At 46.8% G+C, this 14,538-nt stretch overlaps 1 protein-coding gene across 4 annotated transcripts in view; it reads left to right on the top strand.

Annotated features, from left to right (window-relative positions):
- Positions 1–14,538, top strand: part of FRMD4A (FERM domain containing 4A) — a 211,169-nt gene that overhangs the window by 19,291 nt on the left and 177,340 nt on the right. Inside the window, exon 1 of one of the 4 annotated variants that reach the window (XM_072858182.1) lies at positions 1,571–2,102. The exons of 2 other annotated variants lie outside the window; for them this stretch is intronic. In XM_072858182.1, the coding sequence (XP_072714283.1) occupies positions 1,944–2,102 (159 nt within the window). In that variant the 5' untranslated portion in view covers positions 1,571–1,943. Of the gene's footprint in view, positions 1–1,570; positions 2,103–14,538 lie in introns of those variants that run through there. One more of the 4 variants, XM_072858156.1, reaches the window with a different exon arrangement.

Genomic DNA, 14,538 nt, shown 5'->3' with positions numbered 1-14,538 from the left:
CTGCAGAATACCAAAGGGGTTAGGTCACATCCCAGAGCAATCACTTGCTATGGTTTCTTTTCCCCCCTCTGTTTTCCTTTATCAAACACATTTCTTTCTTTTCCTCTCTTGTGCTCCCAGGCAGAGATCTTATACACCAGGCTGTAGCCTGGAGCAAATATTGTCTAGTCAAGTTATATTAAAAAAAAATACCTTTCTTCCAAATGAGGCTTTATAATGGAGATGTTCCTGGTCCCTTGTCTACATCACTGCTAACGGAGGCAGTGTGTTACCTAGTTTACAGGGAAAGAAATAGCCGAGAGATGGTGAGCATAGGGAGACTAGCAGCAAGGGCTGGACACCAAGAAAACAGATAGGCAGGGACAGAGAGAGGAGGAAAGCAAGCTACACTTTGCAGAATGAATAGCTTCTAACAAGTTTGAAGGAAATATTATTATGATTTTATTACCATATTTTACGATGCCACTCTAAAAACAATGTCCTGAAGAAGCACTTGGGCTGAGAACATGACTTTTGCAGCTGTATTTTCCTGGCCCTCCACCTGCCCTGTCAATAAGCTGATAAGTATCCTCGTGCCGTTATCGTGACTCACTGCTTCGTGCCCTCCAGTCCTCAAAGATCAAATTATGGATGGGGTCAGGGTGGGACAGACCTGCAGAAAATCAGACAGAGATTAATATTTGTGCTCCTTCCCCATCCAGGGAGTTGAATCAGAGAAGACATCGAGGCTTTTGGGAAATTATGGCTTCTCAGCTCTGTTAAACCAGCAGCTTTAGGGGCTCAGTATGTGCAGGTCCCTCATGATTTCAGCTCAAGGTGATGTTGTCCTGTCTACCCCTCTAAAAAGTGCCTCCTCAGAAGTGCCTCCATGCAGGCACTCCCCAGCTGACTCCCATCTGCTCCCTCCAAGTTCTGCTGCCTTTTTGTGCACATTCCTCTGAAGGGAGAGTGAAATGAGTGAAAAATAGCACTGACAGGCAGCTGTCTCCAAGGGCACTTGTTTGCACTGCGCCTTTGGTAAAAATACTTCCACCTCAGTTTCCCCACCTGGTTATTAAACTTTAGCCCATAGGTAGAAGGAGCTCAGCTCCTACAAGCTCAGCGAGGGTTAAAAATATGTCCACAGCTGAATCAGGCTGATTTTTAAATGGGCATTGTTTAACCCGTGCAACTTTCCAAGATACCACCCCTTGGGTAAATAAGGTGTTTTGCAGACTGTTGCATAAGTCTCATAAAAAGATTAAGTCCCCTTCTGAGTCCAAAACATGTAAAGGCTCCAGAACAAACAGCTGGGTGGAAAAAAGACTGGAGTGTAACTGTGCAATGGCTAGTCAACACACGAAACAAAAGGATGAAATGTTGCATGTGGCAAAGCTGTCTTCTCAGCTGTTCTTTGGGAGTGTTTGAAAGAGTTAAGCCCTATACTGGAATGTCTTGGGAATGTTGGCAGAGGGAGAGCGAGTGGCTTTTTTCCTCCCTCTGGATGGAGTCCCAGGACTGAGCTTGCAAAGTGATGACTTTGGATCCGAGTTTGCTTCTTGGTTCTGCAGCGGAGAGCTGGGAAGTGATGCAGTGTAACCAAGAAGCCCTTTGCAAGGGGTGTGCAATTGCCTTCCTAAGTCAGGAGAGGTATTTTTACCTCTTCCCTGCTCATCCCTGGGTGCAGCAGAACTCGCTTTGAGAAGATACACGGAGGGAGAAACCACATCCTGAAGGGTGTGTGCGAAGGGAGGAAGACACATCCCCAAACAGTTTATTTTGGCTGCTGGTTTTTGTTGTCGGGTTTGGTTTGGTGGTTCGGGTTTTTTTTTTTCCTTTCTTTTCCGTCTCCTTCTTTGATGGAAATTGCAGTGACTTTTTAACCTTGCAGTTTATAACTCGTCTTGGGATTAGCCGATTGCCTCCGAGCAGGGAGTCCGGGGTGTTTCACACAGGGAGCTGGCATGGCTGCTGTGCTCTTTGGCTTTGAGGATCTGCTCTACAGCTGGGACAGCCTGGTGTGGAGCCTGACGTCCCGGGCTCTGAGGACTTGCCGCTTTGGAAACCTGAGGGTCCTGCAGCTCATGCTGAAGCCATGGTGCATTTCCAGAGCCGTTTACCAGGTAGGGTTACAAAACACCAGGCCAGACCCTCAAACCCCAGTGCTGCAGAGGGGAAACACCCCGGGGAGTCGCAGAGACGTCCTGTCCTGTTCCTACCAACCGTTTCGGGTCCTACCACAGGCAGTGGGACAGAGGAGACACCATGGGCAGGGGAGGTCTGGGAGGAGAAACGCAGGTTTTGAGGATGGTGGTGGGGTCTCCCGTGGCTGAACACAGGTCCAAACTCTCCGTCCTACAGAGCAGAGGGGAACAAATGAATGCAAATTAAGGGTCACTCTGCTATATCCCCTTTCCTTGAGCTTTATACTCGTAAGTACAGCCAGCCTTAGCTGTGCTGTGTCCTTAAGCTGTCCCTGCAGCTTACACGGAGGAAAGGACGCCTAAAGACACCTAACCTGTGGAAAATGGGTAAACGTGGTGGGTTTTAAACTGCAGCAGCACCAGTTATCCCTACCTGACTTGTGCAATACCTTCTGACTGCTTAGTCTTGCAAAGTCCGAGACATCTGATTGTCTAAAACTTTTGTTTTACGTGGTGTGTGGTTTATGTGGTATAGAGAGGTTTGGGGCTTGGATGACTGGCTTCCTTGTAGAGTTACGCTAACTTCTTGTAGCTTGAGGTATAACAAAACAGCTCTAATAAACTGTGTGTGTTTCTCAGACTGGCTAAACTGGCTTAAATAAACTGAACATCACAGTGAAGGTACTAGAACTGGATGCCACTTTGAATAGCAACTCATTCCAGTCCATAGGTGAGTCCAGGTTGAAATGACGCTGTAAACCAACCAGTATCCAGGTCATCTGCTTTTTTAATCAGCCTTAGACAACTGAGGCTGGACATTTATTCTGCTGTGGGGACAAACCCATTACAATATTTATCAACTTCACAGATTTGGCTAATGCCGGATGCTGGGTTGACTGATTGGTGTTTGCAGTTGGAAAAGGCTCTTTCTGCTACTCCCATTTGCTTGGTATTTTGCTTTTCCTGCGCTTCGGAAGTCTCCATGTGTGAAGCCAAGTTATACAGAAGAAGTCAGATTAAAAGCCTGTAGAAACTGTGTGTGTTGCTTAGAGGGAGACCAGGGTAAGGCTCTTAGTAATTTCAGCAAACATTGAACCAGCTTCAAATCATGCTCTGGTTTCAGCAGACTTCAGGAATAGATTTTATGGCCGCCTTTGGAGTTCAGCAGGCACGGGCAGCATGTTTATTTTAAGTATTTGTTTGTCCTAGAAGATGCCTGCAGCCAATAACACAAACCCATTACCCAGAAGGACCCCTCATCCCACTGATTGGCCTGGTGGCCCCAGGGCACGGCTTTGAAACCCCCATGAGAGGTACCACAGTGACGGCTCCAAGTGAATCAAGCTGCCCTCCCTGGGCTGTGCTTGGTCTTGGCTGGTTTGAACCTGGAGGTCAGTCTGTGCAGAGGCTGCCTATGGTGTGGGGTTGCCCATCCGCTCTCTGCAGCTTGTTTTAGGAGCCTGAACCTGAAGCCAATTAGCTCGCTTGGGCCTGGAAAGGGGAGGGGGAAGCAAGAGGGCTCAATGCTGAACCTCCTTTTTACTCCACCCATTTAAAACCATCCTCAAAAACTAAGGAGTTAGTTTTTAGATGCGTCCAGATTCCAATTATGAATAACCTATCCCAGCCTACACACCATGCCTCAGGGGATGCTACTGCCTGTGATAAGTCCCAGGACTGGTGGTCTTTGAACAGATTTACTGTGTTGCAAGCACTGAGCATGTACACAAGTCCACTTTTTCCATTAAAACATGCACATGTCTTCAGCCATCCCCCATGGCATTATACCACATTCCTGGCATGTTATCCTCCCTTTGCTAGAGTCACCAGGGAAATGGGACTGGCAAAGGTGCCTCCCTTCCCATCTAAATGAGCATCGATGCAGCCTGACACTCACAGGGCAGGGTGGACTTGAATAGTTGTCCGTTTCTCAGACGTAATCAGTGAACATCTGCAAAAGCTCAGTAAAACCACGTCACACTATTTGTCAATGCCCATGAGCTTCCAATTCTTTGGAGAGGACCCAAAATGGTGGGTCAGGTACCAGGAGAGTTGCTGCTGGGTGGAGGTTTGCTTGGGAAAGGCATCTAAGAGCTCATCGCCACAGAGGGCCAGCAGCAGCGGTATTATTAGTGGCCAGCATGAGCTGATAGCTAACTCTACACTTATGTATATTACTACTAACAGCATTTCCTCCAGTAGCCAGCATCCTCCAATTTAAATGCTGACAAGGTATTTTCCTAGAATATTGCTTGGACAGAAAGCCTGACAGTTTGATCACTTCCCAGAAACAGAGACTTCTTCCACTGTTTATTATTTAGATGAGCAAATAAGCTCTTGACCATGCTAGTTTTTGTTGCTGTTATATATTAAGCCTTGTTGCTACTGCATCTTGAGAGCAAAGCAGATCAGCTGTAGGATCTCTGCATGGTACCAGAACCAAAACAGCCATAAAAAGAAACATTAGTCAACTTTGTAAAATTAACAAAAATTTTTCATACTCCAAAAAGTATGCTTTATGCTTTTTTCTTTGAGTTAATCACATCCCAGTGCATCTGTGCTTCTGGAGCCATTTGCTGGCTCACCCTTGCTGAGGTTGACCTGGGGGTACCGCAGCAGCGTACCATACAGCCAGGTTCCTGGCTAAGCAGGACCCACGCTGCTGTGTGCATATCACTGGGGGGGACTCAGGTCCTCCTTTGCACCACCAACCAAGACCATAGTCGCAGGGGTATGACACTAACTTGGAGAATTTTTTTGTATCCTTTCCCTAGACTGTTGTCTCCACCACAGAAACCCTGAAAAATAGCCATGGGTTTGGTAATTCCCTTCTACTGTCCCATCTACAAAATATATAAAAACAAAGCTACTACTGTACAGAGGGTATGGTCCAGACTTATGGCTAATGCAACAGGCAATGGGTTCTTGAAAAGAAAAGGAGCTTCAGGCATCAACATAATCAATGTAATTCCCCTTATTTCTCACAAGTCAGACTTTGCCTTCTTGGCTTTTGGGAAATCAGCAGCAATGCATTAGCAGAGGTAGATGGAATAGCAATTTTGAGGTGATGCTGGCTGTGGTGGTCAGGATGGGATCCTGACCACTTGAGATTTCAGTCTTCAAATCCCAACTGACACAGCAATCAGAAGTCTGGACTTGCTCAGGCTGCACTCTGAGCAGTAGTTATTATAAAATAGGTTAAAACAATCAAAATTTTTTCCTTCGTCCTTGGTCTCCAACCTGGATTTGACTTTCAGAGATGCTGAGTAACTCCATTTCTCATTGTCTTTAAGTGATGCTGTGGTACTCAGAACATCCAAGAACTAGAGGCTTTTGGTACCCTGAAGCAAAGTACCATTATCTGTCTCAGACTGCATTTCTCTTCCCGGCAAGTAAATCCTCCTGCAAGTCTGCTGCAATTCCCAGGGATACATTTGTCTGCACAGTTTGAACAAACCACTTGCCTTGCTCTGTTTTCAGTGGGCTAATATTCACCAGTTGCTATATTTTAATTCTGATGAACGCTTGCTGGATGTTGTTTTGTGATCCACCGTGTGGCTTTCTGACTGCATGATCAAAACAGATTTGAAAAAGGAGATTAACAAATAATAAACTTCCAGTCAAGGCTTTCAGACAGTCAGTTGTGCGAGATGCCACAGAGCTGTCAGGTGTATTTTTACCAATGCCCAGAAGATGTCTGACTGCTCTGACCTACTAAAAAATAGCCCTGTGAACTAGCACAGTGCCTGCTTTTGTGGAAATACTCACATTTCAAGAAGTGCTGGGGGAGGAATGGTTTATTATGGGATAGGCAGTCAGTTCTGCATTTTAACATCCTGAAGATATTTCACTATTTATTTAATCTCCAAATCCATCAACAAATGTTTTAGTTTCCTGGCTATGTCTGTGTAGTGTCAAAGACCATTAGGCAGGCCAGGACCTACATCTTCAGTAAAAACGTGTTTATGTGTCTGTCTGTTTAAAATCCCACCAACTGTTCCTACCAGTAAGAGGCAGATCGCTGGATGCAGAGCAGGCTCTCAAAGAGCTGTAACACTAATCACAGATATTTAATTCCTCACACACTGTACACAGTAGTGCCCTGTACTTTTTACACACTGCTTCTTATCCACCAAGTTCTTGGAAAGGCTGTTAAGTAATATCGTGCCTATATTACTGCTGTAGAGACTGAGACAGAGATGGACAAAATTACTCACTTCAGGCTATAGTCACAAGCGCAGAATTGTCTTCAATACCTCATTGCTCCTCATATATCCAGTTATAGGTAATGTGATTAAGGAAGGAGGTGGGCTGTAGCATTCAGGCGCTGGACGTTAAACTAAAATGAGGAAGAGAAGAGAGCTTTTGCCGTGCTGGCAGGAGGATAAAGGCCCAAGGAGCAATGGCAGGAACAAATGCAGAAGCCAAGGTCCCGTGATGGGGGAAGGATATCTGGGGGCTCTGGACACCGCCAGCCCTGGGAGGGAGGTTGCTGCTGCTGTGGAAACCCCCAGCTCCTGCAAGGCAGAATCAAGTGGCAGATCCCGGCTCACTAACTGCTTTCCAGCTGCCAAAATCACGCATGAATCCTGGCCCCTTAGTACTGAGGGTGTTTTTGCAGTGCTTTTACTCCCTGTCACTCCTCTCGGATCAGAGCTGGCAGGTATTGCAGCCCAGAGCTGGTTTTTCATCTACATACATGCAGATGTACTCGGCCATGTGAGCCCCCAGACCACGTCCTCTTTGGGCCTGATGTTCAGCTACTTCATTCCCCTTATTTTCCAGATCCTGCAATTTTATTTTCCCTGGGGAGAACGCATCTCAGGTGTGTTTCCCACACGCTGCCCACTGCTGGCAACCAGGTGGTAATGGGTTTTCCCCCAGTTGCCATGGGCACTGGGGAGTTGGGCTTTGGGGCTTCTCCTCCAGTCACTTGGGGGATTGCTAGCACCCTGCTGGGTATTGCATCGATAAAGAGACAGGCTGTTATCTACCTCGCAGTGGGCTCTGAGACATCCCTGTACCCTATGGGGAATGTGGTCTTCCCCCTCATAAAGGAACAATTTGGGAAATCCATTCTTGTTTCAGCATCATTCCTCACCCTGCTTGCCTTGAAGACATATTATGTCTAAGCACAATTAGGGATTCAGGAGCAAAAGCAGCATTTTGCAAGCCTGCCCTGCTGCTGTAAGAGGCTGTACAAATCAATGTCGGGCAAGAGGGAGGAAGGAAAGGGCTGAAATGTTAAACACATCATTTCAGATTGGTAAAACTTCCAGGTTTTGATTTATAGCTTCATCACCAAGTAGATTAATGTGGAATTCAAACACAACCAGCTCTTTTCTTTCCTTTCAGGCCTGATGTATTAGCATTTCCCATTAATCTAGTTAGCTCTGGCATGATGAAGGCTGAGGAAACGGGGGATTAGGCATGTGGGAGTGTTGGGTGGGCAGGAGAAAAGAGCCAACAAAACTCACTTTAGCTAACTAGCTCAAGTAGAGCACATGGAACCTTATTCAGGTCTCAGGTTGTAGCTGAAGCTGTTTCTGACTCCCTCAAAGTCAGCAAACCCAGATCTTTTCTCTTCTGGTTTTGGGCAGAGGGTTTTTCAGTGATTTTCAGTGATTTCATTATTTTCTACTCATAAACACAATGGTGGACATGGGTACTGGTGCCACGCGTAGAGCTGCGCTCGCAGGGCTCTTTGCTGGTGGTTGCTCTGTTCTTGAAGCGCCATGATGCTCCGGGGCAGCTGGCTTTCAGGAGGCTTTGGGACCCCCTAAAGACATCCCGCATGGTATTGTAAATGGATCTGGCCCCTCCGAGCTTGCAGCCTGCCTAGTTCCCACTTTTAGTGGGAGGTAACTGTGACTTTTTTCCCCAGCACTCTTTGCTGAGCTAGTCCGCAGGCTCTGGAGCTGCCCTGGAGACTTCTCAAACTTTATTGCTACATATTTAAGCATTTATGAGACTTGAACTGCTTCCCTTAAAAAAAAAACCCAACAGCAACCAACACGAATCACAAAAAAATAGAGGAAAATAACCCTCCACCCAAAAGCCCCAGAGTTGCAGAAAGGGCTAATGAGCCTCACATGTTTCCGAAAGCCACTCAGGAGCTTTTGGCTTGCAGAGTTTCTCACCCCATCTTCATTACAGGCAGAAGCAAAGAGGGTTAGACAGGCAGGGGAGGGGAGAGGAAACACAAACGTTAAAAATTCGTCTTTGCCAGAAAACCTATCCAAACAGACAGAGAAAAAAAATCAGCCTATGGAGGAACTCCAAGCCATTTCTACTCGAGGCATCTATGGAGAAAGCACAAGAGATGTTCAATAAGCTCCTGTCCCCATGTATTTTTACAACACACTGTAAAATTGCCCTCAGCATTTGATACAGGCTTTCCCTGCCTTTCTAGAGCTGGCAAGGGCCGGGGCAGTCTGGTAGGATCCGTGTCGCTGCCACCAGCCCCACTGTAGCCCCACGGAGCATTGATGTCGGTGAAGAGGAGGTCAAAATGTTAATGCTGCAAAATATCCAGCTAGGTATGAGTGCTTATCCCCACTCTGGGGCATGCCAAATCAGCCTGCCCAGGGCCGGTCTCCATCACACACTGCATCAGGCAAGAGGGCGATAGCAGTCTGGTCCAAGTAAAGCTAGAGGGCTACTTGGGGTGTCTTGCCCAAGTCCAAGGATTCAAGGTAAAATGTCATGGTGGAGCTCACCAGAGGAGCACAAGGGGCTTACACACCTGGGAAGTTTGGGGCAATAACCCTTTTGCCTCCCGGACAGTCACAAACACCTACTCCCCTGGCCAGCCTCTGGGGTCTCATCTCTCCTTCCACTGCCCCAAGGCAGCTGTGGGTCAAGACAAGAGGCACAGGGGTTTCCTGGAGGGCAGGGACAGGCACCAGAGGTTTGCTGGGCAATGGTTGAACCTGAACCATTAAATCACCTTGGGAGTTGCTGTGCCGCCAAGCACAAAAGCTAATGTGGAGCTGCACCAGGCTGGGGCTTGCGCTCACTAATTATTTGCAAACACAACGCTGCAGTGCTTTCCACGTGCTGTAGCAAATTGTTCAGTTCTGCTAGAAAATGAGGTAGACTTTAAAACCATATTGACCCTCCTGTCTGTCTTTACATGAACTTTTAGGGATGGTAGGAGGATACTGAGTGGTCAAGTCTCATGACTGAGCTTTCTTTCATTCAAGAAATACAGCAGCCTCTTAAAAGGGGAGGTGTACTTGGCGTTGTTTTACTCCTATGTGGATTTTTCCAACCTGCCTTCTTGTGAAAAACATTCAATCTCCAGTACTAGTCTGTTCATGAGAGAATACTCTGGCTGCCCTGGTTATGAACATGGGCAAAGTCTTTCACGGAGTTAATTCTAGCCCACTAATAAATGGATTAGGATTGCCAATGCAGCTTATATAGGCCACCAGCCAAGGAGCAAACACAAGCAATGCTGAATTGTTTCTAGCCCTGGATGGATTTGAATCTGTCCCAAAGATGAGCTCTCTTGCAGTCCACCACCAATGACCTGGCTGTTCCTGCCGCAACTTCGCTTTTGGCTGCAAGGGATGAAAACTGTGCTCTCCACAAGGAATACAAGGCATCTCAAGTGAGACGATCCCTAGCAGCTCAACCTGCTTATAACAGAAATGCACCTACCAGCAAGGCAAGGGAAATACTGTTTGATCCCCTGGGTTTGCAGAAGCCAGGTCTGAACTGCTTCTTCCTAGGCTTAGCTATTTTCTGCTTGGTGTCTTGAAACATGAGATGGAATGCATCTCATGTTCCTTTAGTTACCAAAAATTAGGCATTTCATCTATGCTGGTTCCTTCCAAGATGCGTGTCTTGGTACAAGTCACTCTCTGGAGATGCCTACCCCTTTGTGCTGAAACCAGAAAGAGCTAAGACCGCTAAACCCAACTAGATGCCAAAGTATTAAACACTCACAGTACTATGAGGTAGAGCCCAGTCACATTGTTCTGATTAAATATATGTCATCCAAGGCCTGGATCCTAAAGTGGAAAATGCTGGAAGCCCTTGGGAAGGTAGGCAGACATCAGGACAGAGTGCTCAGCAACCTTGCAGCTCGAATCATCCAGCTTCAGCTGTTGCAGTTGATACAACATGCGCTGTAATGGGACAGGCCCCCAGGCACCTGCTTTTGGTGAAGAGCTTTGCCTTCCCCAGAGAGCCATTTGTGAATAATTCAACCCTCTAAAGTAATTAAAACCAGCAGGGAGTTTTTCCTGAAGAATTTTTGTTCAATTCAACCCCTTCTCCCTCAAAGACAAATCCATCCTGAATCTATGGCTCAGAGTAGCCCCAGAACAGGTCCACTCCCATTAGGCTCCCATGTGTTTCTTCTCTTGCATAAAATAAGATGATCATGGGAAAAACCTGCTTTTTCCTTCTCTGTTTGCAGCATGCCTTTGTCGCTCCACCAAAGGCTTTATGCAATGGATGCAATTTCTTTCAGATGTTCTGGAGCGGCGGTGGAGCTGACTGGTGCCATTGATGTGATCCTGCCCTAACTGTGTTTGCGGCTGCATCCAAGATGCTGCCATGAATTATGCACACTCTTGAGAAACTCTCTTCACATCCAACCAACAGCATCGAATGGTTTAGAGAAAAACAGTCGCTCTTGGGCATGGGAGCTTTGGGGAAAAACAAGCCCAAATTATGCACTTGACTCTCATGTGATAGCAAAAAAGAACTAAACAAAGGCTTTTAATGCCATCAAGGTCACAGCACCAGAAGGCACTCAAGTCGGGGTATGTCCTGCCTCTCTTTCCTTCCCTCCATCCCTCCCAGGTTGGATTGAGGAGGATATTAACTCCACACACCTTTGACACTGGCGAGTGGCTACAGCAAGTCTTTTACCAACATTTGTACATTAATTACTTCTGAAGTTTAAATATAAAGAGCCATTTTTAGTGTCCACTCATTTTGATTAATCTGTAACACTCTTACTTTAAATCTCCCGTACACTGCATGTGTTCACGTGGGCTCACGGAGGGTTGTTCTCCTAAATTGGAAGCTTATGGGGCCAAGCTGGAGGGAAATTGTCATGGGATTTCAAATCCTGCCTTTTTTCCTTCTTCTTCTTTCAGTTTGGGAGGTACTTTTTTTAACCATGTGAGTCCACCAGGGACTACAAAACAGCTGACAAAAAGCATAGTTTCAGGCTGGTCCTATCCCCCGCTCCTGGAGAAGAGCTCCGCATGACAGCCAGTGCTAAGTCTCAAATACAAAAAGTTATCCAAGGTCAAATTCCTCTGCACTGTGAACTTCCATCTGGCACCCCAATGGGGGATTAGCGTCTGTCCAGCACCTGGCAGGAGTCACCCCATGTCTGCAGCATTGCATAACTTGCAAAACCCGTTGCGTGCGATTACTCATTAACTTCACTGGTCACTGCGCTGCTGGAGCTGCCGGCCGCTGGGCCTTAAGGGGCTCTTATAAAGCTCTGGGAGAGCAGGAATGTGGGGTTTAGAGCTATCACAAATCCGCTTTGCTCTACTTCCATGGGGCCCGATCTCAACCTCTGTGTGCTTAGGGGCTTAACGTCTTTGTACGGTCACTTCCATGCTGGTAAAGAGGCGGCCCATGATGAAGAGAGAGACCTGTTTAAGGGCTGAGAATTTTTGTTACTGTAAGTTGCTGTACTTGGGTTGACCTCTTCTTTTTCTTTTTTTTAATGTTTTTTTAATACTCTTTAGAGCCCCACAGCCACAGGAGCCTAGAGTCAGGCGGGTCCTCATGTATGTGGCCACAGCTGAGACAACAACTTTGAGTATCAGCAGGGCTAGTGGCTGAGCTGGGCTTTGCAAAACCTCAGGCAATCAATCAGGGGTTTTGCAAACCAGACTGCAAATGAGGAACGGTTTGCGCCAGACAAATTATATCAGAGCAGCCACCAGGATGAGGAGGTAGGGAAGAAGGGAGGGGAATAAGCAGCACATGGGTTGGATAATTTCTAATTAAAGTGAGAACAGAGTCACTGTTCATCTTAGAAAAGAGAGGTTCTGGGAAGTTCACTGCGTTGCATATTCTCAGGCATTCATCATCTGAAATGTCTCTTAATTGCCACTATTATATCATATCACAAACATTCCCGTAATTTATCAGTCATAACCTCCTACAAAGGGATTCTTTCATTCAAGCCATTTTCACAGAAATCTTTTCCCCTTGGATCCCGGTCCTGTAACACACTCAGACCAGGAATCTGGAAGTGGGACTTTTTTTCTTCTTTTTTCTAAACGCCAGATGTTGCTTTGCAGACAATATGTTTCAGTAAAGGACTGTGTCCCACTTTCAACCTCTTTCCTCTTTGTCCCAAGATAATCAGCTCCTAACAGCTCTTCTTCCTCTTATGGTAAAAGCTGAAATGTAAATATTCAGGATGTCCTAAGTGTCAGGAGCCAGCTGAGTCCTGCTAACCCAGACGAAGTGTCCCCGACACGGGGCTGCCTTAAACTTTTGGCTCAGCCGACAGACTGTATTTATAATGTAAACTCCCCTTGTCGGTTCCTAACTCCTGGCTCCAGTTTTAGAAAATTTAACATTTCTGGGGGTTGTATTTTCCCACAACTTAGTTGAGAGCTGAAATTTTTCCTCTCAGAAAATACACTTGTGTGTCAAAGGCCAGTGACCTAAAAAATATCGGTAGTTTCGCAGCCTAAATATAGCGCAGGACTGAAATCCTGAATTCCTGTAAAGGAGCCAGTGTAAACAGCCATCGTCTGTGCGACCGGGGGGGTGGGCTGCAGCCGGGGCTTTTTCTTTACGTTATCACAAGCTGCAGCGCCTGGATGTCCCGCCATGGGTAAGGAGGCCTTTGTGCAGGGACCTCCTGGACAAAGCCCTTCCCATCTATGGGATTCATTATCCAGCTTCAGCAAAGGGCACACAGCTTCAGAGTCACCCCAACCTGAAGACACTGTCCTTCTGCTGGCTTACACCCACTCGTCATAAGGGGTTAGTTGTGCGGTCTTGATGTGGAAAGCCCCAAGTTCAAGTGCTGCCATTGACCTTGCCAAGGAGTCACATTGCAGTGATAAGCCATGAGGACAATCCCCCTTGTGAGTGCCAAACCAGCCAGAAGTGATTAAGCCTTGACCCATCGTTGGGTGGTGGTGATAAACGCTGGCTTCAAGGAGAAGTAATCCACTGCCATCCCCTGAGTGGGAGACTGTGATTCCCAGCCACACCACTTTATAATAGCGAAACTAATCACGTATTTATCTGTGGATGCTTTAACAAGCACAAACTCATTCCTGTGATTCATCTCATCTTACAGTTCATACATAAAGCAGATTAGAAGTCTCTCCTGCCAGTGCTGATGATAGCTGGGAGTGACCAGGAAAGATGGACACATCTGCCCTGCAAAGGTCTGGGATTGCCCAGGACCATCTCCCACCCACTTTACCTTCAGCCTGGGCTGTCATCTATCATTTATTAATACACATGGGTAATGTCTTAACCATTAGCTGCAGATGTGGAAGACATGATAGCCATTAGAGCTTCCTCTCCATCTCACGTCAGACTTGGGAACGTTGGGAGTAAAAGAAAGCCAGCCAGGAAAATGCATCAGGGAATACAGAGTGCACGGTGTTGAAATGGTTTGTGAATGCTCAAGGGTGGGCAGAGCTAATTTTTGTCTGAGCTGATAACTGTTGGTTTACCTCACCCCTTTTCATTTCACTAACCAGAGTCTCAGTGGATCTCATTATCCTGGAAACTGTTCAAGAGCCTCCCCCTCCTCTAACAGGGCTCCAGACACCTTGCAGGTCTCCAGAGATTAATTGCTATTAATATAGGCCATCCATAAGATTTCTCAGTGGGACATTTGCTCTCATGTCTCACAAGTTTGTGTTTTAGGGATGAGTGTATCTGGATGGCCTCCTGGGATTTTCTCCACAGGTTTTTTCAAAGGAAAGGTCATCTCCAAAGCTTTCTGTTCATGTGCATATTTTCCCAGGACATGCTGTCCCTCTTTCATTCTTAGCCACTATTTGCTCTGGTCATGTAACAAGAGCACCTGGTGCAACCAGGCTCCTGTCTGAGTGGCTGGTATGAGGACTGGGCAGGGTGATAGACCCAAAGTGATGACTAGCCTGTGCCCTTGAAGAGCTGCACTGCCCTTGAAATACCATGTATCTGCCCTCTTACAAATTCAGGCAGACCTGCTTCCCTCCCATCTGCTGTTTCTGCCCTTGCTTTTCAGTGTTTTTTGCTCTGGCTGTTCTTGCCAGGAGTTGCACGCCCATTTCCACCCTGTCTCCTGTTCATAAGCAAAGTGCTTGCAGATGACACTGCTTCTAGATCCTCTGAGGCAAAACCCAAATGCCGCTTAGGATGCCAAGCGCCGCTTCACATGTCCATGGTGCACCCCAGGAGTGAGTGCAGC

The sequence above is a fragment of the Ciconia boyciana genome, chromosome 1 (genome assembly GCF_034638445.1).
Source record: "Ciconia boyciana chromosome 1, ASM3463844v1, whole genome shotgun sequence".
Lineage (NCBI taxonomy): Eukaryota > Metazoa > Chordata > Aves > Ciconiiformes > Ciconiidae > Ciconia > Ciconia boyciana.
Note: the sequence above shows the minus strand (reverse complement) of the source record. Positions and strands in the feature narration are given on the sequence as shown.